Below are 24882 nucleotides of genomic sequence, written 5' to 3' on the forward strand. Positions count from 1 at the left end.
AACATAACTGAACACCCATTGCAATAATAGAAATGTTTTCTATTTCAAATGCAGCAGCTGCTAAAGCTTGTTTGCACGCAAACTGCCCTTGCATCATTGAATCCAGTGTGCCACTGTAATAGGCCAAAAGCTAGTGGCCCATAGTGGTCTGCTGTGGCAATACTGCGGCCATGAGCTGGCCATCTGAATGTGATGGCAAGTAAAATTCCTGTGTAGTCTGGGGTGGCCAGTACAGGTGATAAACTAATAACTTATTTTAGAGCAAACAGTTTGATCATATCTGTAGTCCACTAACTTATGGTCCTTTGTTTTTGTTGTGCTTTCTTAGGGGCTTGCAGTTCAAGGGTATTTATTGAACAATGAATGCAGTGTGTAGGTTGGAAAAACGCTTAATCTAATACTATATCTAAGATGGGAGCAAGTGTCAACCATCAAATGAAAAATAAGAGTCCTAGTGGCATTGTGTCAAAATAAAAAGGGCCTTTACTAAAAAACCTACTGCCAAACCTCACAACTAATACAAAAAGCGGTGTGGGGTAGTTCCCAAGAAAAGAAAGAAGTGTTCTCAAATAATAGGTCAGGATGCTGTAGCCTAGGTCTCCTTTACCCACATTTTGGACACAGGGTAAGATGGGACCTTGGAGCACAGTACAGTCTCAGGCTTCTCCGGCACGAGACAACAGTTGCAACTGCAGTTCTCAGGACCGTCGATGGCCAAGTCTCATTTCCCCTTTGAACGTCTCTTGCCTTTGGGCATGGCATGTTCAACAAAAACAAAAGTTCCTCTAACAAATTAAAAGTTTGTTTCCAATGTTCGCTGGGTGACGAGTTCACCGCTGGTCCCCTTCTAGGCGCTGACCCTTCTTTTATTGTATGCCACAAAACTTAATGTCTTTTTAAACAGTTCCAAACACTGGTTCTTGGGACTTTAGACTTTGCCCCTCTTGGGATTCACTTCCCTTGCTGCTCCTTACTGCAGGATTCACTTCCATTTCTTTTACTTAGTTTGTAGATCAACGTATTTCGATTGTATAGGGATTTTGCTTGACCCACTGTATGACCACTTTGACCTATTTCACTGGCCCTACTACGGCCTTCTGGTATATGTCGTTTCGCTCAGATGGGGATCAATCACGGTCTAGTGAGTTGGTGCTGATTTCTCACTGCAGCTGACATCCCCTAAATCTCTTTGCATTTCCTTCATACATCGAACTTGGTTCAAAACTTTACGATTCTCCTCAACACAGCCCGGTTCTAATCGGTTCCCCTTTGACTCACCGGCTGTGATGAACCGCTTGGCTTGGCTTTTCTTCATCGGAGTCAAGGCCAGTATCATGATTGCAGGAGCTTCCCTCGCTCAGCTTATCGGCGTAGGCTTGTCCTATGTACCGTCGGAATCTGTTACAAGACACTGGTGCTAATGTTTGCGGTATTAGGCTCTCTTCCATGAAGGTTCTGCCCATCTGGGACGAAAATGGCACGGTCACTTCTCTACTCAACACCCTCTCGATTCCTGCTGCCTTTCTCCTTCGTTTGAATTGCTATGCTTGCTTAGCCGTCTCATCGTGCCATCTGCCCTGCTCGCCTTGCTTGTCCTGTGCTCTCTGGCTCCACCTTTTATACCTGTTGGGAAGGGAAATGGTGGTCAGGTGTGTGTGTGAGATTCTGATCAATTTCCTTTGCTGGACCCTTGTATTGGGACAGGTCAGGTAATCGGCTCTCGTGTTAGTCCGTTTTCCTTTGTGTTGTGTGAAAGTGTTAAAGTTAGAAAGGGGGGCAGAGGTTTGGAATGTGCTACATGAGAGGATGGGGGAAAAGGTGTTAGGGTAGGAGGATACTGTATCTCACCTGTCAGTGTCCCACTCCTACTCCCTGAGGGCCCCCTCATCAAGCTGATCCTCCCTCACTGGCCCACCCCCAGGAACTGGATCCAATAGCATTGTCCGTGTCCTGGCCACCTGGACGGCAGATCCCTGGGGACTAGCTAGGGTGACGCCTTCAGGTTTCTCATATACCCATCCTCCATGCAATGTAGCCGCATTTGTTTCACTGGGGAACCGGGAAAGAAAATTCACATTTCCCTGGTCTTTTCCTACACCAATCACTGTGGCCCACTTGGCTTTAAAACATGGCCGGGCCCCTCTCTTGGCAGATCTGAAGGCTTCACCAGAAGCAGAAAAAAGAACTCCTTGGACCATGGCTGAAGGTACAGACTGCCTTTTATCTTCCACCAATGAATGAAGGCTAGGATTTCCAAAGAGGGAAGCAAGATCCCTCCCCTAAACATCTCCCAAGGAACAGACGGAGATCCAGAACTCACAGGACCCGCCAGAAACAGTACCCTGCAAACAGAGTGACCTGCTAGGCTTTGCAGCAATCTTCCTAGAGGGAGTGGGGGGTGACAGAAGGTCTCTGAACCTACAACCAAGGAGAGGGCAGCTGCCTGCAGCACACTCCACAGCTGTAGGCCATCTGCCTTAAAGGACGACACAATGCCATCGAATTAGCTTGGAGAAGTGACTCAGCAAGCATCTACTGACGTCTGCCTTTAAAGGACATTTGAGCCAGTCAAGGTGCTCGAGCTGCAACCAACTGCAATGCTGACCGTTGCCAAGCCGCAGTTGCTTAGACATCTGAGACATCTCGACCAGTGCCCAACCGTTTGTCCAGCTTCGTTCTCTGAACCGTTTTGCCGCCGAATACCTGCAGCAGACTCCCATCTTGAACTCTGTCACAGAAGCCTGCAAAGTGCCCTGAAGCCGACTCGACCCTGTTGAGCACCAAGAACATCTGCAGCCAAAGGTGCATTGTGGGTCTCTGCTCCTGGTCCTTCCCCGAAAGCCCTAGAGACATTTTAAGACCCATTGCACCCTTTGTGCTAAAGCGAAGAAACAGTAACAAACTCTTGTGGTTATTAACCATACCAACTATCCTTCATCAGTATCCAGATTGCATCCCTTTTCCTTCTTTGAAACTGTCTGTTCTCTGAATTCCTTTACAGGGTGGGTTGTGTTTCATAGTGTTGCTAGAACTGTCTATTGTGATATAATAAAGTAGATATTTTTGATATAACCCTGACTGGGCAGTTTCTTTTGTCTTTGGGTAATAATTGTATTTTTGCTGTATTGCAACTAACCAACAATTCACAACCTTTCGGAGAGAAGCCCTGCTACCAAAATTGGACACAGGTTTATAATTTGCTTGTTAGGCCAATCTGTTCGGATCCCTTCTGGTGTATTAGAGATGTGGGGCTGATTGATGGCTTAGAAACTGATATTCACCACATAGAACACTTGTACTGCAGAAGTTGATTTTTTCACAAAGATAGTCACTCTGGCCCAGATCCTGATATGATATGGCATTTGTAACACGCCTATACACAAGTGTTTCAAGTGATCCTGCAAGCCCTCTATCTGCAGGATTGGTTGGGTTCCCTGGACCTTCATGGACACCTACTTCCATGTGCAGATTCATCTGAAGCACAGAAGTACCTGAGGTTCACAGTGGGCCAACAACATTGCCAGTTCAAGGTCCTGCCTTTCTGGCTTGCGTCGGCACCCAGGGTTTTCACCAAGCTGCTAGCAGTGGTAGCAGCTCAACTCAGAAGAGCAGGCTTTCGTAGTTATTTATATGGCACCTTACACCAAGGTGCTGTACAAAACCAATTTACTGTACAATTATAATGAAAAGGATAATACAATTGGATTGAAGAAAGAATGTTTTCAAAGCACAAAGCAGCATGGAAGGTAGGATAGGAGTGAATAGACTGCAGACAGAGGGAGAGCATTCCAGTAGAGAGGAGCCAAAAGAAAAAGAACGGCACGAGAAGCACATGTTAAAGAAAGTGGGATTGAGAGTGAACAGTACAAAAAGCAACATAAAAGGAAACGAGAGGCGAGATAAATGGGAGCAAGTCCATAGAGGGAATTGCACCCTATACATAGAAAGTTGAAATTAAGCTGAGTGGAAAAAGGTAGCCATCGAAGAGGCCAAAGAAGCAGCGATGGAGTCACGAATAGATAAAGAATACAGAAGATGAAGAGGAATAAAATGTCTTTGCCTACCTGGACAACAGGCTTGTTAGAGCTCGTTAACCAGAACTAGTGTCAGAGCATCTACTCCATACATGCACTCTTCTGCACAGTTTGGGCTTTTCCAGGAACTTCAAAAAGTCTCTGGTTCTGCCGTCCCAGTCTCTCCGATTCGTCGGAGTAGTCTTGGACACGCACCTGTGCATGGCTTTCCTGCCAGAGGATAGAGTGGCGAACATTTCCCACATGGTCTGTCTTGCAGTCGCAGACATGAGTCAGAGCCTCACCCTTTCTGCGCCTGTTGGGCCTCATTGCCTATTACATTCTAGTGGTACCAGAGTAATGTTCTTTCTAATGGATGTTCCTGCCACGATTTACTCATCGCCCTCCTACTTAGCCCTCTTGTTGGAAGCTAGTACACCATCCATTGTACGCTCCCTCAGTGTCAGAGTGCTAGGGCATAGGGTGGCACTACCGCCTTGGAGTGCAGTGCAGCTGCTTATAATGATCAATGTCACTTATGGCACGGATGTGTGCAGGTGTTGGATGGCATTATGTGGAGCTGTCCAGTGCCCCGCAATGTTTCCAAAGAACAGCTGGGCTGGGATATGGATATCATAGATGAGGAATCCGTGGCAGGAACATCCATCAGAAAGAACATTACTGAGAGTTAAGTAATTTGTTCTTTACTGATTATTAGCATAGACCTCAAAATGGAGGCCTCTCTTACTGTTGTCAGCAGCCCTAAAGATAAGGAGTATATCAGCCACATTTACTCCCTACAAAGAGGCACATAATCTCCAAAAATAATAGGTAGTAAAAATACTCCAAACAAGAAATAAGAAACAGACACAGACCCTTGTCCCCCTGCTTTCACCCACAGTGCTCCATGGATATGTTTAGCCCAGTACTGCAAACTACTATTAGTATGGCCTGATCGGAAGAACTAAACATGCATCTTTTGATGTACACGACTACCTAGGTGCAAAGTCGTCATTATTACAAAAACAATTCCGTTTTCCAGTTAAAACATATTTTTACCCGCTTATAAAATACTCCAATTGGGAATTGGACTTACAGGTTTACGTCCTAAAAAATAATTTCAGTCCCAACTTTGAAAAAAAATAGGGAGTAAAATACCCCCACCTGCAAATCCTATCTGGAGCGTGGGATGTCAGCCTGCTCCTTAGAGTGGAAATGAAGATATGTTGGGGAAAGCATTGTACAGGCTCTGGATAACTTACGAAACAGTCTTGTTGATGATAAAGTTGACTGTTTTCGTGATGGAGTACTTGGCGTCGTTGTCCAGCTCATCGTTGTTGGCCACATCAATGCACTTGGGCAAGCTGGGGTGGTAGACTCTCCACCTGGCACAGGAGAAGAAGAAAGGAGACAGAGGGAGAAAGGTCAATAATTTCCGCACAACAAAAAAAGCAGAAATGTAGGAAAAACATTGCTGGAGGTTCAAGAACACTAAATTTGATACAACTGAATCACAGGTTTTTAAGTCACATCAGAAAGGTTAGTAAATGTTTGTTGGACTAAATACATCCTAAAGCAGTGGATCTTTACTGTTTTTTGTTCTTGTTCACCAGTCTGGTATCTATCGTTTGACAGGCTGACAACCAATCTCCAGTTTTTAGAGCATGAACATTCCCCCCTATTATTTCTGGTTCTTGATTTCCTGCTAGTGCAGATATCGATAGCTCCTGAGATGATCCTTTATCGCAGAAAGTTTTCCCCCATTATCTATGCACTCCCTTTGGCAGCCCTAGTGTTCTTCCCAAATATATATTTATGCTTCCAGCATTAAAGAACTCCCCAGATGCAGCAACTATCAGCAGTTCCCCAGCTGGTTAATTTTCCATTTAGTGCCTCTCCCACTCCGCGTCATCTAAACGGCAGGTGTATTTGAGGCATGTCTTCTTTGGTATACTTGTTTTTAGATCAGACCCATCTTATTTATTACTTTATGTGTTTATCTATAACTTGTCTTCCCTTGTTTATTTTCTTTACTCATGAGCAAGCATATTCAAACAATAAACCGAACATTGGGAGTTGTGGTGGAATCTGTTTACCAAACCCTGGGGCAGGTGATTTTTGACGGGTCAACTGAAAATAGTCCTAGGGCATGCACAGCTCGTTTTCAGGATAATCTTGAAGACTGAGGCAGTGGCAGGAGGATTCTAGAGAAGTTGTAGCAATATGCTTTAGTAAAGTGAGAGTTATTAAAAAAAAATTAAAAAAGGGATTTAGTATAAGGACATGTTGAAAATTTTAAAATCATAGAACACCAATGTGTAACTCAGTACTAGAAAAATCGAGCATTCCAGCGACAACCCTGCATGACATTACATTCGATTTCTTTTTGGAGTTGAAGAACATTCTAGAATTGTTTGGAGTGTCACATGTTTGTTGCCTGGGACCAAGTACGCCAAGGCCATATGTTGGATTCAAGTATTTTTATTTGGGAATGTGTTATAAAACCGAAACCAGCTGAAACCGAAATTGCACTGGTTACCTGGCCACCCTCTGATCTGGGGTCAAGGTCCCCTCCCCCGCCAGTCGCACACCTGCACTGCCTTGCTGGCAACCCCTGCACCTGTGGACTGTTTTCTGTATCCCTACAGTCTACCAGCACTTGACACCTGATGTCTGCACTTACCCTTTTACTTATTGTTATTTATTCTATTATCGCATGTACAGCACTGTCCCCTCCCCTTCCCATGCACTTGCGTGATCTGAATGACACTTGTCCTAGTAGGATCGTTGTCGGTCTTTCCTCTGTTCCCTCTCCCTTGCCTTGTTGCGCCTTGAAACACTTGTGTATAGGCCCGTTATAAATGTCATATCATATCAGCTTAAACGTAAACTAACAAAGCAGTAGACTGGATAGTTGGAATTGGGTCCTTTTCTCCTATACCCTCCACCCCCTCATTTGCAATGTTCTTCTGTTCACAGGTACCTAGGTCTTGATGATCTTTGGATTGGTGGTCAGTTAATATAGCCCGAGAGGGTTTCACACCTTCTTTGGGCTGCAGACTTTAAGGTGACCTGAACCGTTCTTCAGTAATTGATCTAGAGGCATGCTTTCTGGGGTCCCGTACTTCAAGACTCACTGAGGCACAAAGTCTTGAAAGCAGATAGGTCAGTGGGTATAGCTATCGGGCAGAGCTAGAGTGGCATCCATGGGAATTTACTTTCCTGCACTTCCTCCTGGTATTTCACCCATCACCTCTAATCTCATAATTTCCCTGACTCGGTCTCATTCCTCCTCCTTGCCCAAGGCTGATCAGGTACAGCACAACCTTCATACTATGGTTACTTAAGAGAATTCTCTGTCTTCTCTTTGGACCCTTTGAAGCCTGATGCTCTTGTCTCTTCTTCCACTAATGCTCCTCTACCTTCTGATACCCTATACCCCTAGTCTCTCGTTTTGTCACTACCTGACCTCTGCTGCTTTCTCTGCCCGTTGTCACAACTCCAACCCCTCTCCTTTATTTTTATTATTTGTATTGTTCATTTAGAACGCGTTTAATACCAGCAAGTTGTTTCTAAGCACAGGATTGGGATTCAAACCTGTGTTATGCCACGTTTCCTTCATTCTAAGATGAACCCGTTGCCCCCGACTTTTCCCTTTGAACTTCTTGCCCAGAGTATCTCATTATCCCCACAATGTTACACTTACCAATTCCTTTGTGCAACCCTCACAACAACTTCCAAATTGTGGAATTGCTTCTTCGGTTTACTTCATGTCACCCACTACTATTAACTATTAATTTCTCTGTGTCATGTCTGGCTACAATGTTATAACCTCCTACTTCCCCCCTTAGTTGCATCACCTCCTACGGTACCCCAAGTCTCACCACCTACTTGTAACATTTTGTTCCTTCTCTGGAGGTCATCACATCCTCCGACAACTGCTCTGCTTCTGATTTTACCAACTCCACCTTCACCTTCTTATCTCCCACTGTCTCGTCCTATGCCCTTCTCATCCAAATGTTACCACCTCTTTTTTCGTCCTCTTAGATCTCACCGCCTCTTCCTTCTCTCCACAGTTGCCACCTCTCAACTGCTCTGTCACTCCTGCCTCTTCTGCCAATGCTCTCCAGTTTCCAGCTAATACCAAACTCAAACCTCTTGCTCTTCTAACCTAAACCGGCATACTGGTGGCTTTGCATTCTATACTCTTTCCTCTCTGCTGGGTATGACTCTTAGGGAGGGTCTGCACCTGTGGACTGTCCGTGGGAATAGTTGCTGTTTATGTGCACACCTGGGGCTGCTATGGGCTTAGGGGGCTGGATTAATCCTATAACTGGGCTAGCCAGCTTCTTTGATTTAACTCTTCCCTTCCTTTCCCTTCTCTGGTGTTGCCGCTATAGTCTAGATCTGCAGCATGTGAATTTAATTCTGATGAAAACTTTGTTCATGAATAAACTGCATGCATATGAAATTGCAACATTGTAGCCTCTGCAACAGAGTGGTCTGCCAGGAGAAAGTATAATATCTATAGTCAGCAATCCACGATTCCAAAATTATATCAAAGGGACTTCCTGTTGCACCACATACCCCTTTGATGTTTTCACACAATCTCCCAGATATTTTGGCCTCACTTGCAACATTATTTTAAAAAAATACGTTGCTAATAATATCAGTTTAAGGGACGGGGGCTTTTCTAAATTTTATACTTTGGGTCTGCTTAGTGAGAGCTTTAGGCAGTTTGCATTACTGAGAGGATATTCTGCAGGACATCTTGCTGGACAGTGTAAGGTCTTACTAGGGTGCTGAAAATGGTCAAGACCATCATAACCAATCTTAGCTCTTGAAATGGGAGGAAACCAGAAACCCCTTAATTACCCTTTAATGAGGCACAGATATTTTGACCTGCTACATGACAGCTACGAGTGGAGGATAAGAGGATCTACACCTTACCCTTGGACCCAACATCTACTGGCTTGGGGGTGGCACCCAGCCCCGCCAACAGTCACCCCTTTGAGGTCCCTAGAACCAGGCAGAAGACTTCATCACATACCCACTTCCAACTACCTCCTTTCTATTCTAACTCTTAGGAAAGGTTGGCCTTTAAGGTTGCTTTGCCTTTTTCAGGCAGGAAATCTCAGGGACACTCATCACTGTTGGTGGTATACCCAACCAACTTGGTCTTTCTCCAGGCCAGTCTACTCCACTGAGGCCTTCTTGAACTGCTAAATTGCAGCAGGTCTGTGCCCAAGATCACTTCTTTGTGTAATCCAAGAAGCACGCCATCTTTGTCTCGCTGTGTTCTTGCCCCACATGGAATTTTAGTCACTCCTGGGTAAATGTCTTGTTCACCATAGACAATTAAGGGTAGGATAAGAACCGGAAACAGTTCAGAGAAAAACAGGGTAATTGAGAGCAGCATTTAGAGGGTGATGTCAGCATGTATACAGCAGCGTCTGAAGCAGGAAGAGGTGCAGGGTACAAAAATGTTCTTTGAAAGTGTGGGGGCCTGTTCCAAATGTAGGGGATCAAATTTGAGGACCATCGTGAATTATAGTATGTTGGTGGTATTTTTGGTGCCAGAGGGTAAGATGTTTCAGTAGTGTGGTGCACAGAGTGAGGAGGGTAAAGGTAATAGAGGGTATTGAGACAGCCATGGTATCGAGAGGATACAGACAATGAAAGTATAAATAAACAAAGTTTTATTAATGTTCAGGATGGTGTAACACCTAACTAACCATATGCTATGACGGGATTTCCCTGCCTAAGGAAAGTCCATGTCTTACAAAACCAAAACAAGAGTGTCTGTCAATACCTATGCTGTCCTCACAACTACACCAAAACTAGTGGGGAAAATCTTCTCTACGAATTATATGTCATGATCTCTGCTTCCAAAAGGTCAGGGTTTTCCCAACTGCCTTGGAAGCAGATCCATAACCCAGGTTCCGAGTGCCAACCAGTCCCAATTGGGACCTTTTGGACCCAGTCCTGGCGCCAGTGGCACCAGGCTCATAAATATGCCCAGTCCCAGCGCTGGAAGCGCCAGGCTCATAATGCTTGGGTGGACTTACCTGCAGCAGACCATGCTGCTTACTTGCCTGCCAGTTGAGCCTCTGATCCTCTTCTGTTTGGAACTACTTTTCCTGTTGGGTGGGGCAGGAGCCACTCCCTAGATTCAGAACACTGGAACTCTTCTGGAAAGCAGGAACTCTTTTCTTACCTAGGCGTGGCTGTGGAAGGAGACACCTAAGCACTACAGGAGGCTATTTAAACCACACCCGATGGATGAATCTTGCTTTGCGTTATTCTGCATCCTCTGCAGCAGAACGCTCATCGTGTCTTCTGCATCTGATCCTGGGCCTAAGGAAAAAGGCTTACCATCCTGAATCCAGTCTTCAGCAACACCTATAAAGACAAGAAAGAACAGGTTAGCATTACGGTCTTCAGTGACAGCTCTTCACTTACCTGGTCCATCGGCTGTCACCAACGCCTCGCGCTGCATTCCGGCATCTGAAAGACAAAGGCTTACCTACTCTTCGTGCGCTCCGGAGGTCTTCACACTGCATTCCGGCATCTGAAAGACAAAAGCTTACCAACTCTTCGCACGCTCCGGAGGCCTTCGGCGCTGCATCCCGCATCTGAAAGACAAAACAAGGTGCGTTTAAAGACATTGGGGAACTTTAATACTCACGTGCCATTACTCCTTTCCACATCTAACCCAGTGGGTATTCCGGCACCCTGCAGCCGCTCCGAACTTGTACCTGCAAAATAAAAAGACAGTTAGAGCGCATCGTGAAGCAGGCAACAAGCGCTTACTTACGTGCTTCCAGGCGCTTCTATTCATCACACGGGCTCCATCTTCAACTCACTTCAGCCCGTCATCCGCCATCGCCGGAACCCTGCAAAACAAGAAACATCATTACTAAAGACTTTAAAGACATTAGAATTACTCGAAACTTACCGTTCGTGCAGTAAACGACGGACAGCAGTCCTCTGAAGTCAAGAGGCCTGCTCCCCTTATCCAGTGAAGAAACTGGTTACAGCACCCTGCCCCGAGGCAGATGGAGAGCACGGCGTTCACTTACCTAAGGTGAGAGCGTTAACCTTTGGGGTTCTACAGGAGAAGAGAAAGGGAAGAAGAGAGAGACATTCAATAACCCAGTTCCTTAATCCCATATTTTCTATCTGCAGACATCTTACCCTTCGAGTCAGACATACAGTGCACAGAGGTCCAGCCCAAAGAGCCAGCCGTGTGTTACACATCACCTTTGAAGATACGGTATACGCCCAGTCAAGACCGGCGCCTCTACGGGAATCAGGTGAGCGTTACAGAACGCAAAGCCTACCACAAAACTCCCGTCCAGGCGCTATGGAAACCTCGGATACCGACCAGCTAGCCCAGTTACTTGGGGAACTAAGGGCAAAAGTGCATGCAGCCCGTCAGGAAACGAACGCTTTAAGAAGGGAACTGATTATTTCCAAGGAGCGAACAGATGATCTCGCTAGACAATTGCTACAGTCACAAGCCGGACAGACCCCGTTACCCGCATCTGGGGGAAATCTTCCTTCTACATCCTCTATGAATCCAGTGCAGATCAACCTACCTGGGAATGTACCTCTGCCTCCGCCCGAACGATTTTCTGGTGACCCAAAGAGGTTTGCAGTATTTATCAATCAGTGCCGGTTGCATTTCTTATGCCGGCCAGCAGCCTTTCCAACTGATCAAGCTAAAGTAGCTTTCGTGCTTTCGTACCTTAGTGGCAATGCGGCAGACTGGTCGATCCCTCTAGTAAATCAAGATGATCCGGTCCTCCATGATTTTCAAGCTTTTCAGCTCAGTATGGAAAAACTGTTCGCAAGACATTCACAGGGGCAGGCCTTGGACAATGAGCTTCTTTCGTTGCGACAAGGTAATCAAGACCTTTTGGCTTATATTGCGTCTTTCAACAGACTGATAGTGGAAACTCAATGGCCTGAGGACAAAAGGATTACGCTGTTTTATAGAGGTCTACGTGGAGAGCTCAAAGATGTGTTAGCCCAAGTAGTGAATCCCCCACAAGATTGTTCGGACTATATAGACTTAGTCGTTCAAATAGATCACAGACTGCAGAACAGGAAGGCCGATCGTTCCAAGTTTGATGCTCGAATATTTTCCAAACCGCCAACTCTTTCCAAAGGAGTAGACTCCGGGGAACCCATGCAAATAGGGGGTCTGAAAGGTCCTCTAACACAAAAGGAGCGTGAAAGGAGAAAACAGTTGCAATTATGCCTCTATTGCAGAAACTCAGGGCACTTTCTTCGAGACTGTCCGGTGAAACCTGCCAAGAAGGCAGTAGGAGCTGCAGTTACCAAAGTTACAAACTCTGAGCAGGGAAACAACCTCGCCCGACAAGAATAGAGGTCCTCTTGCCGAGCGTGAAAACCAGTTCCGTGACCTCGCATTTCGTGATACCTATGGTCCTCATTAGCCCTGATAATCCGGATTGATTACATGCAATTGAAGCTTACGTCGACAGCGGTGCCATCGGCAATTATGTGGATCATGAAATGGTTTTGAGGATGAATCTAACTCTTTGTCCCAAGGCTGTAAAGGACGTCATTACTACGGTGGATGGTACGGAGATAGCCTCCGGGCCAGTAACGCATACCACTCAAGAGGTGACGCTAGTAAGTCAAGATGGACACCATGAGAAGATCATGTTCGATGTGATCAAGGCCCCTCAGTTTCAGATTATTCTAGGAATACCTTGGTTAGAGAAACACAATCCTCTGATCGATTGGCGAGCAAGAACGGTCCAGTTTCCAGAATGTGTCTCTACTTGTCACCCTCCACCTGGTGTTGCACTGGCAGCAATTTCTTCAGAGACTCCCCAGTTACCTCCCGAATACCTAGAATACCAAGATGTTTTCCGGAAGGATCAGGCTAACTCTCTACCTCCTCATAGGTCTTATGACTGCCAGATAGACCTGATACCTGGATCTACTCCTCCTTGTAGTAGAATTTATGCCCTCACCGAGCCTGAGAACCTTCACCTTCGACAATACCTGGATCAATACCTGGCAAATGGGTTTATTCGTCCTTCCAAGTCCCCTGCTTCTTCAGCTTTGTTCTTCGTTCCAAAAAAGGAAGGAGACCTTAGAACTTGTATAGATTATCGCTCCCTGAACCAGATCACCGTTAAGAATAGATATCCGTTACCTTTGATCCCTGAACTCCTGGACCAAGTCAGAAAAGCATGCATATATACAAAGCTGGATCTTAGAGGAGCTTACCACTTGGTACGAGTAAAAGAGGGCGATGAATGGAAGACGGCCTTCCGCACCAAGTATGGGCTATTTGAATATCAGGTCATGCCCTTCGGACTTTGCAATGCCCCGGCCGCCTTTCAATATTTTATGAACAATGTCCTCAGAGAGCTCATAGATGTGTGTGTTGTTGTTTACATTGACGACATCCTCGTTTATTCTTCATCGGAATCTGAACATCGGAAACACGTGAAAATGGTCCTCGAAAGATTGCGTCAACACAAACTTTTCGCTAAGTTGGAAAAATGTGTTTTCAACGTGACTGAAGTTGAATTCTTGGGATTCATATTATCACCTGGCGGAGTGCGTATGGATTCAAAGAAGGTCGATGCAGTTCTCAAATGGCCATCACCATCCTCCGTAAAAGGTGTGCAAAGCATGTTAGGCTTCGCTAACTTTTACCGCAGGTTTATCCCCGAATTCTCTCGAATAGTCCAGCCCATCACTGCCTTGTTAAAGAAAAACAAACGTTTTGAATGGTCTACCGAGGCGGAACAAGCTTTCCAGGATTTGAAGACTAAATTTATCTCTGCACCAATCTTAAAACACCCTCGCCCCGAACTCCCCTACATCGTGGAAACTGATGCTTCAAGCCTTGCCATGGGGGCAGTTCTATCACAAAAGGACCCGGTAACCAATCAGTTGCATCCTGTGGCATTTTGGTCCCGCAAATTCTCGCCTCCTGAAATCAATTACACGATTACTGACAAGGAACTTCTGGATATCAAGTCTGCCTTTAAGGCTTGGCGGCATTATCTGCTGGGGGCCCGACACACCGTTACTGTGATTACGGATCACCGAAACCTGCAATATTTGAAAACCGCAAAAGCCCAATCCTCTAGACAACTCCGTTGGGCATTATTCTTTGCCGAGTTTGACTTCATAATTACCTATCGACCTGGTACAAAGAACGGTAAAGCTGATGCCCTTTCTCGGATGGGAGTGGAAGAACACTTGATCAACCCTAAACCTGTACCAATCATTCCCGAACAAAGAATTCTGGGTGTAATCGCCACAGAATCCATAGAGGAAGTTAAGGATAAAGCCAGGCAACTTGTAACTCCAGCAGACATACAGAATTGGCATCTGCAGGGAAAGGACTTTGCAGTAAAGGACAACCTATTGTATTTCCAAGAACGATTATACCTACCCAGCACAGATTTACAGAAAAAAGTAATCTCTTGTTATCACGATTCTTTAATGGAAGGACATTCCGGTATGGCCAAGACCTCAGAAAAGATCAAGCGCTACTTCTGGTGGCCGTCTTGGAAAAAAGATATCAGAGACTTTATACTGTCCTGTGGAGTATGCGCCCAAAACAAGAGTCAAAAGGAAAGACCAGCAGGCCTCTTACGCCCTATTGACATCCCACCTCGCCCTTGGCATACGCTTTCTATGGACTTCATCACCGATCTACCTCCATGCTCCGGATACAATACGATTCTAGTAATCGTGGACTTATTCTCCAAGATGGCGCATTTCATTCCGCTCAAAGGCTTGCCAACAGCAGCAACTCTGGCCCGAGAATTTCTCGAAAACATCGTCCGACTGCACGGTTTTCCTTCGGTTCTAATTTCGGATCGAGGTAGTCAATTTATTTCTCATTTTTGGCGAAGTTGCTGTCGGTCGGCTCAAATTGATGTGAGACTATCGACCAGTCACCACCCTCAGACCGACGGACAAACCGAGAGGACCAATCAAACTCTGGAACAGTATTTACGCTGCATGCTGCAACAAACTGAAAAAACTTGGAAAGACATCCTTTGGATAGCCGAATATGCCTACAATAACTCTGTCCATTCGGGAACTGGGAAAACCCCGTTTTTTCTTTTGTACGGCAGTCACCCTCGAACCTCGGAGTTGGATCCCCTCCAAGATCTTGAAACACCAGCAGTAGACTACCTGCATTCTACAATCACCCAAGCCTTTAAGGAAGCTGTTTCTCACCTTCAAAGGGCTAAAGAACAATACAAGAAAGGAGCAGATCAACATCGGAAGGAAGCCCCTCAATATCAAGTAGGGGATCAAGTCTGGTTATCCACCAAATATCTACCTCTAAAAGGGCCACGCACATTCAACCCAAGATACCTTGGTCCCTATTCCATCACTACCATAGTAAACCCAGTAGCGGTCAAGTTGGACTTGCCCCCGCACATGAAGATACATCCGGTCTTCCACGTCTCTCTATTAAAACCCGTGCAACCTCAAACCCGACTAACTAAATCTCCGAAACCTATCCTAGTTGATGGAGAAATCGAGTTTGAAGTCAAAAGCATTCTGGACTCCAAGATCTCCAAATCTAAACTATTTTACCTAATTGACTGGAAAGGCTACGGCCCCCAAGAGAGGTCCTGGGAACCTGCTGAATATGTCCACGCTCCTCGCCTAATCAAAAGATTTCACCGAACATTTCCTGACAAGCCAAAACCCCCGGAGAAGCCCGGTTTGGGAGGGGCCTTGAGGGGGGGTACTGTCATGATCTCTGCTTCCAAAAGGTCAGGGTTTTCCCAACTCCCTTGGAAGCAGATCCATAACCCAGGTTCCGAGTGCCAACCAGTCCCAATTGGGACCTTTTGGACCCAGTCCTGGCGCCAGTGGCACCAGGCTCATAAATATGCCCAGTCCCAGCGGTGGAAGCGCCGGGCTCATAATGCTTGGGTGGACTTACCTGCAGCAGACCATGCTGCTTACTTGCCTGCCAGTTGAGCCTCTGATCTTCTTCTGTTTGGAACTACTTTTCCTGTTGGGTGGGGCAGGAGCCACTCCCTAGATTCAGAACACTGGAACTCTTCTGGAAAGCAGGAACTCTTTTCTTACCTAGGCGTGGCAGTGGAAGGAGACACCTAAGCACTACAGGAGGCTATTTAAACCACACCCGATGGATGAATCTTGCTTTGCGTTATTCTGCATCCTCTGCAGCAGAACGCTCATCGTGTCTTCTGCATCTGATCCTGGGCCTAAGGAAAAAGGCTTACCATCCTGAATCCAGTCTTCAGCAACACCTATAAAGACAAGAAAGAACAGGTTAGCATTACGGTCTTCAGTGACAGCTCTTCACTTACCTGGTCCATCGGCTGTCACCAACGCCTCGCGCTGCATTCCGGCATCTGAAAGACAAAGGCTTACCTACTCTTCGTGCGCTCCGGAGGTCTTCACACTGCATTCCGGCATCTGAAAGACAAAAGCTTACCAACTCTTCGCACGCTCCGCAGGCCTTCGGCGCTGCATCCCGCATCTGAAAGACAAAACAAGGTGCGTTTAAAGACATTGGGGAACTTTAATACTCACGTGCCATTACTCCTTTCCACATCTAACCCAGTGGGTATTCCGGCACCCTGCAGCCGCTCCGAACTTGTACCTGCAAAATAAAAAGACAGATAGAGCGCATCGTGAAGCAGGCAACAAGCGCTTACTTACGTGCTTCCAGGCGCTTCTATTCATCACACGGGCTCCATCTTCAACTCACTTCAGCCCGTCATCCGCCATCGCCGGAACCCTGCAAAACAAGAAACATCATTACTAAAGACTTTAAAGACATTAGAATTACTCGAAACTTACCGTTCGTGCAGTAAACGACGGACAGCAGTCCTCTGAAGTCAAGAGGCCTGCTCCCCTTATCCAGTGAAGAAACTGGTTACAGCACCCTGCCCCGAGGCAGATGGAGAGCACGGCGTTCACTTACCTAAGGTGAGAGCGTTAACCTTTGGGGTTCTACAGGAGAAGAGAAAGGGAAGAAGAGAGAGACATTCAATAACCCAGTTCCTTAATCCCATATTTTCTATCTGCAGACATCTTACCCTTCGAGTCAGACATACAGTGCACAGAGGTCCAGCCCAAAGAGCCAGCCGTGTGTTACACATCACCTTTGAAGATACGGTATACGCCCAGTCAAGACCGGCGCCTCTACGGGAATCAGGTGAGCGTTACATTATAAGTGTTCCAAAGTAAAAGTTCCACATTTGGTTATTAGAGTAAAGGTTAGATTCATAAATATGAACCTTCACATAATTTGTTGGTCTCCGAGGCAACAAAGTTCATACCACTCAGTAGTCTTAGGACTCCCTTCCCAAGATAAAGGCAATAAAATTCACACAATTCAGTGGTTTTGGGTTTCCCTTCCACAAGACGAAAGCAATAAAGTTCAGGTAACACTGATCTTGGAGCTCCCTTCCCTAAGATCAACTTCAGCCATTGACTTGTTCTCCTCTGCTTCACAAAAGAATCAGGTCCACTTGACCCTTCTTTCTGTTATCTTCACCAAGGAATCACTACTCTTTGCTGCTTTCCAATTTTAGTGGTTATTGGTCGAGGCGCATTTATGAGAACACACAGACCACCCATCACAGGTCACACAACCTGCAACCACATGTCTTTTGTGCTTTCAATCTGAACATTTAAAAATACCTGCACTCGGAAACTTCCTGGTCTAGGAGCAGTTAACAGACCACAAGGTCCACCCATTAGAGATCACGCAACCATAAGTTTCCCCAATGCCATTGTTCATAGTACATTAGAACATGATACATGTAGAAATCATGTGATTTTAGTTTCACTTGGTACAGGTTCAACAGACCCTTTAGCAGAGTTAGTTTTTCACAAATAAAATGTTTCACTTCATAGGGGCTTACCAGCCCCTTTCACAGTGTTCGGCATTCAATAATGCCATGTTCACTTTATACAGACTTAACAGCCATTTGGATCACCCGGAGTCCCAAAGCGCTTCCAGAGCCTTAATAGGTTACTGTGCTCCACTCAGTTGCTTCTCTTCTTCCGTGGAAAAGCAACTCGCCTGTTTGCCAACTGCTTAATTCCAGGGATGCCGGCCTCGGCTCCACCTCCACTGCTCTGCAAATCCTGCTGAAGACGGAAAATGGGAAGATCCCTTCCCCTGATTCTCGTCCAGACCATGGCCTAGGACGTCACGGCCCAAGCACCCACCGCAAGAGAACTTCGACCTGCTCATGGCCGCCCCAGAGGTCAAGATCCACTGTGGCCACGCCCCACACATCTAAGAAACCTGCCTGTCAAACCACTTGCGGGAACCTCAGGTGGAACGGACATCGACCATATGGATCAACTTGATTAGACAGTAACCACAAAATACCGCCATCATTAGAGATGCCGTGACAGCCAACGGGTAAGAACACACATGCCACCAAGCACCTTGGACACCCACACACCAATCCAAATGAAGAACACACTCAGTGCTATGACATAGAGGACCACTTACACCCACACATGCATCGTTATGTTTCACATAGGCCACCTACAGCACAGCAGAAACGTAAGACACCAGGAGAGCTCGTGTACATGCTTGCAGACGCTTCCTCGCTACTACAACTGTGAAGATGTAACCCTATATATGTACTAATGCATATGAATCTGTCTCCCCTCACGACCCACATATTATGGGGCATGTACCGCCACCAATACGCCAGGCCAAGGTAGGCCGCAAAGCAAGAGTCCCCAGACCAGAGCATCTCTGACAAAGCTGCAAGGTGCTGACCATGCAGAACGAGCCCCGACAGCCAAGGCCGCAATGTTGCAATCTACATGCCGCGCTCCCCGTGCCAAGGTTACACCTGCCACTGCCAAACGCTCCCAGAGCCGAAATACAAATCAAATGCTCAAAATTCTGCTCCAGCCATGGTCTCACAACATGTGACCAGGCCGACCTGATACGATAACAAGCCCCATGGGCCAGAGAAGTGCTGGGGTCTCACGTCTGGGACAGACTGCAACAATGCAGTTACAAATTGGACACCGAACGCGATGGGAAAGACATGCACACCATCTAATAGTCGGACCTGTCCATTGTCCACCACTGACAGTCATACTTTGTTGCCAGCATCAGGTACATCGCAAGCTGGGAACAACGATGGTCCCAGGCTTGGGGGTTTAAGAGTGAACCAATCAAAATACGAGGGGCCCACCACTGACGCCATTATAGTTTAGCAATCACTAATTGTCCCCTTGTAACAACTTGTGTAACAATTATTAGGGATGGCCCAAGCGTACCACCTGACCCTTCCTCCACCACTAACAGGCTTTCCTATATGTACCTATACTGACCCTACCACTCGGGGAGCCAACCCAAGATGGCATTAGGTTTTGGGGCCATTCTTCCTAGGTGACGCACATGCCGCGTCATACAGCTAGAAAAAGGGTCTGCGAGCCACCGTGATCGAGAGGTCTCTCGGATGCCTATGACCTCTGAGCCCGTCCCTGCCTGTTTTTAATATAATAAACAGCAGTAACTCTTTGCTCTTGTGTGTGCCTCATACTCTGTTGGACGCGGGAGGAGTTGGGGCCTTCCCCAACCCCACAGGTCCGCTGACAGCCCTGCTGGCCCCTGGGAAATTACCCCGACACTGCTCTCTGCTTTCCCTCACACAGGGCTCCCGCTCCTGTTTGTTCCACTCGGCAGGACTCCCGGGATTCTCGGCAGCATTTCAGCTTCTCCCCACCTCTGCACGCCCACTTCCTGGTCTCCTCATTTAGCTCCACCTGTATTTCTAATACCTTTCATACCTCTTGACACTTGACTTCCAGCTTTTTTACTTTGTCCATTCGCAATGGGTTGCAGGTGAAACAAAGTATTCCAATTGTCTGACCTTGGTCTGGTCTATTAGTGTGACATGCCTGACCTCTCTTGTCACATTACCTGAGTGGTACTTGCAATAGGAAATCTGCATTACTGCTAGTTTCCTCTTCTCAGTACTTAATGGAAAGTCATAGGGGATAATGGACTGGAACTGGCAATAGCCCATAAAGGCTAAGGGAGGGGATGGTAGGTTAGTACTAGGAAAGAGGGGGGGCACTGTTTCGCCTTTAGGCACCCTCTCTCCAATCCCCAAGGACCCTCTACCCAGGTGATCCTCCCTTGCTTGTCCACCCCCAGGGTCGGGATCCAAAAGTGATGGCCCTTCCCTGGCCACCAGAACAGAAGATCCCTGGGGAGTAGAAATGAGAGCACCTTCAGGTTTCTCACAGTATCCAATGTAAGGGCTGAGAGATTATGGAGGGTGCTATATCATAGGATCTGAGGAGTCATGTGTTGAAAGATGGGTAATAGAAGCCGTCATGGAGTCGGTGTGGGGCGCTAGTCTAATAATATGGAAAGCTTCACAAATTTGCAGCTACTTCCTGCCAATTTCATCACACAGCCGCTGTTCGTTACTTTCATTGTATCTAGAGCATCTTGGACTGCACTGTCCACCAAATCCCACCAGGTAACCACTGCACTGAAATGCATACAATGTGTTCTTGCACGCTGGAACAGGCGATATCGTCAGCTGCCACCATATGCAGGTACTGTGATGAATCCAATGAACTCATCCCCGTTTTCCCGGCGGTAAACTCCTCCCATGTGGCATGGGGCTGTAGCCGCTACCTGACCCTGTGGGTGGCGATATGCAGGAGGAGTACATGGGAGTAGACATCTACTGGGGAGATGTCATGACTTCTGTGTTTCATCCAATTAATTCCCCATTCCCACGAGGAAAACTGACACCCAGGACCTTAATGGCCCATTGTTATCCAACGGTTCCCCCTTATAAAGTAAGCCAAGAAACCCCTTCTTTACAACACTCTGGTCAGACCCCCACTTGACCCAAACACCCACAATGCACACAACATTTTTTGTTTCTAATGTGTCTTCATATGAAACCTCAGAGTAAAGTCCAAAGACATCCATGGACTCCAACACCTATAAACACTCAGGTACTGAGACGAGGAGGAAGATGAGGGAGTTTGTGCAAACTGACAGGAGCGAGAAGTACAACATGCAGGCAAGTTTTTCCAGATCTTCAGGTCGTGTCTTCAGTCTGCGGGACATTAGGGCAACCGCACTATTGAATCGAGCAGTGCAGGAGAATACTTTGAATCCCATGCTGAGGCTCACGATGTGCGGTACACGGGTAGGTGTGGTAATACAGAGAATGCTGAAGATACAGGACGCGAAAAAATGCTTGCCAGGCAGAAGGGACGGAGTTTGTTTGAATGCAGACAAGGCAAAGTACAAAGGCAAACCCCAATCAAGTATAGATGCATGAAATGCCAGTGTGGGGTGGGGGAAGGTTTGAGCAACTGTTACCATAGACCAAGCACCTCACAGTATATGCTATTTTGGTGTAGCCAAAAACTGAAATGCACAAGATAAATCCTGGCAGGTGAGTACTGCAGGCAGCTGAAATTGTATCAAGATTCCTGGCAGAAGAGTATACCAGGCGATCTGCAAAGTTGCAGGAAATACTGCAGTAAGAATGTTACAGAACTTATTGTTTAAACAAAAACGTTGCAAGTCCAGTGAAGACACAAAGGAAGTGTTCAGACATTTTTGCCATCCTATTTAAGAATCCAGGGGAAGGGGACCACCCTCCGTATCCAAGATTCTTACCTTGGAGAACCTTTTTGTTGGAGTAATTCTTATACTTCTTGGTTTTGAACACTCGCCAACATCAAGTAAAGACATTTCCTTGCACCCTTTGCTGTTTTTAGATTGTCAGGATAGGACGTTTTGGACACAAGGACGGCTTTTCAGCTACTGACATCCTGAAACGGACAGATCCTTAGTTTTTGGTTTCTAGGTAGGGAAGATCAGCTTTAGAATAGGGCCAGAGGGGCGTTTTCCCAACCCATTTTTATTTAATGAATGTCTAACCAAAAACATGACAACTTTGTGTCCGGCTTTCATTTGACCCCTCACAGTACACCCTAACCTTTCAATCTCAGTGCGATACACAATCAACCAAGCTAACAAGTATTTTAGTGAATATTCAGATGTGATTGGACCTTTTTCTCATATGGCCATGCTCTGCATTGTGGTGGGGAACAATCTGCACCTGTAGATATGCTAACAGATGCTTCATACACACGACCAGAGGTCACTGTGAAGAGGAGGCGATGGATGCCACTTGGGTCGGAAGCATCTCTTATTTGGAACACCCAATGTACGTGTACATTCCAGTTGGGCTCAATGCATAATTCAGTGTTCTAGCCATGCTTCACTCTTCCTTCAGTTCTTACACACAACTGTACACTCCTCTGCTGCATCATTCCTCCACCCCCCCAGGGCTGCCATATCTAGAAGGGGCAGAAAGTTTTGGGGCAGCAGCATTTTAGTACCATTTAATTTCTCCAATCCATAGCAACCAGCGTCAGCCTCTTTCTCTTATGGCTGCTACTGCTCCTGCTTCATCTCCTGTCCTTCCTCCAACTTCATGTCCACATCATGTCCTGCATTTGCTTGGTGTTCCACCTCTTTCTTACCCATATGCCTAACATACAATGTTGGGAGAGCGTGGCCTATGAAGAAGTCTGCACACCCTGTACTGGAAGTTCAATTTTTAGACGCTCAGACTTCATAGAGCCTCCTGCTTGCATGACCTATGTTTATGGTTTAGTCCTTGTGGAGGTACTTTCTAGATGGGTGGAGGGATATCCCCCCCCATAGAAAAGAAGACTGTCACAGTGGCTTGGAAGTTGTTAGCGTTTAAACCTCGGTTTGATTTGCCCCGATAGCGAATGGGGTACCCATTCTACAGTTCAGGTTATTCGAAGTGTGCAAAGCTCTAGGAATAGCTCAGTTTATTGCTCTTAACCCCTGCGCTATAACCCATATGTAGAATGCCAGACAGGGAATTTACGTTGAGGCTGTCGAAAGTGTGTAAAGAGACAGGGTTGAAATGGCCCCAAGACTTGCCTCTGGTTCAGTTTGCCATGCAAAATAATTCTCAGCCTAATACAAACTGTCCGCTAATGAAATCCTTACTGGTCACCCTATGAAAAGGGGCACTGCACCCCAGCAGTTCCCCAAATGCAAAGTCTGTCATTAGAGGACGATACCTCGATTGAATATTGTTTCATGTCGATTGAAACAGTCCGATCCCTTCATGCATAAGTACGTAAAGCTCTGCCCGAACCGGATACTGAACCTTGCCATCCTCTACAGCCTTGACACTGGGTCCTGGTGAAGGTCCACCAGCAGAATTATGTGTGGCAGGTGGCATGGACCATTCCAGATTCTTCTAACTACAAATTCTGCCATCAAATGCATGGGGATCCCAGCCTGGATCCATGCAGCACATTGGTGCAAAGTCGCCTCCCCATCAGATGGCATCACCTTGGTGATGACCGATCTTCCTCAGCTTGACTCCAGTTACACCGTGACCACCGACACCACCCGCCAGGACATCTGATGTTGGTGTGCATGGCCCTCGAGCAGTTGGTTTACATGCTGAACCAGGATCTGCAGCTTATGAATCTCTTCTACACAGCCAGGTCTGTGCAGCAATCTATTGCTGTGGCTTCGTCAGGTGTTTGAACTTCCAGAAGAAACACCCCCGATTCAGACCCCACTATTGGTGCACCATCTTCGGTATCTGACCCCTTTGGACCTCACAAAGCTACCTGCATCTTCAGAGAGCCTATAAATGTTGAACTGGAAGTTTGGTCCGAGACTTTTTTTGCACGTTACCTTATGCTACCTGCTTTGGTTAACAAAATCGGCTTTTGTTTGCAAGTCATGAAGTGTTGTACTGGTGGGACGACTGCAGCAAAGTGTATAGCAATGTTCAAAAGTTCCAAGACTCAGGTAGTGGGCAGAGACATTGTATTATCAAAAGTTCCACCCAAAAGTCCACACTACAAATATACCAGTTACCAGAGCCATCCACATATGAGGGTAATTATAACCAACAGGATGATCAACGGATGATGCAAGTAGGGGCTAAAACTTGCAGGTGCGGGTTCAACAGCAGTAGCCTCTACTCAGTCATGAAATGCAGCTGGCTTTCCTCAACTTTATGTTGGGCAACATTTCTGTCATTGTAGTCATTGTCAGAATATGTATATATTATTGCTTCACTATGACTGATAGTTTCCGCACCACCCGTCATGAAAATGGTCCTTCTGCACATCCCTGGATTCACAGTAAAAACACTTACTTGCACCTCTCCTGGCAATATGCCTGCATTTTGTATCTTACTGATGGCTGGGTTTGCACCCATTTGCCATATGGTTTAGCCTCCAGGTTTCCTATTGCACCCATCCCCTTTCAGTAAGGGACCGTATGTTTAGATATCAAGTTGGTAACTCAGTCCCAAGGCCCAGGATCCTGAAGGGATGCACATTTCCACTTGGGTTGTACCCATCCTCTGAATTTTCCCACCCCGGATCAAGTATGCGCTAAACCAGCAGCACTCCACCTTCCCCCCCAGCAACTGGCTTCATAGGTTACAATAATTCTGGACCTTTGGTCATAGGAATTATCAAATTCCATCATTACCTGTCCACGGATTCCAGTGTAGTGATCAATAAAGTTACATTTGCCCATGAACGTAATTTCTCATTCTCCCAATCTGGGTAAGCTGCATATACAGGATCTTACTTTATCTGTGGGGACAAAGCTTAACCCTGGCGACCGATCAGATGGGGAGGGAGTTGTTACATGGGCTATATTCTGCCCGCAGTACATCATACTTCCACCTTTCCAACCCAGTCCCATTTTAGGGAAAACGCCGACTGGGAAATCTGTGTTGCGGTGGTGGATGCCAGCTCTTGAGAT

General features: G+C 46.5%; 1 protein-coding gene across 2 annotated transcripts in view; it reads right to left on the reverse strand.

Annotated features, from left to right (window-relative positions):
* Positions 1 to 24882, reverse strand: part of LOC138568674 (polyunsaturated fatty acid lipoxygenase ALOX15B-like) — a 245032-nt gene that overhangs the window by 155699 nt on the left and 64451 nt on the right. For both annotated transcript variants that reach the window (XM_069646459.1, XM_069646458.1), the window contains exon 4: positions 5276 to 5398. In XM_069646459.1, coding sequence (XP_069502560.1) covers positions 5276 to 5398 — 123 coding nt within the window. The remainder of the gene's footprint in view (positions 1 to 5275; positions 5399 to 24882) is intronic.

This window comes from Ambystoma mexicanum, chromosome 1p (genome assembly GCF_040938575.1).
Source record: "Ambystoma mexicanum isolate Mex_15411 chromosome 1p, UKY_AmexF1_1, whole genome shotgun sequence".
Taxonomy (NCBI): Eukaryota; Metazoa; Chordata; class Amphibia; order Caudata; family Ambystomatidae; genus Ambystoma; species Ambystoma mexicanum.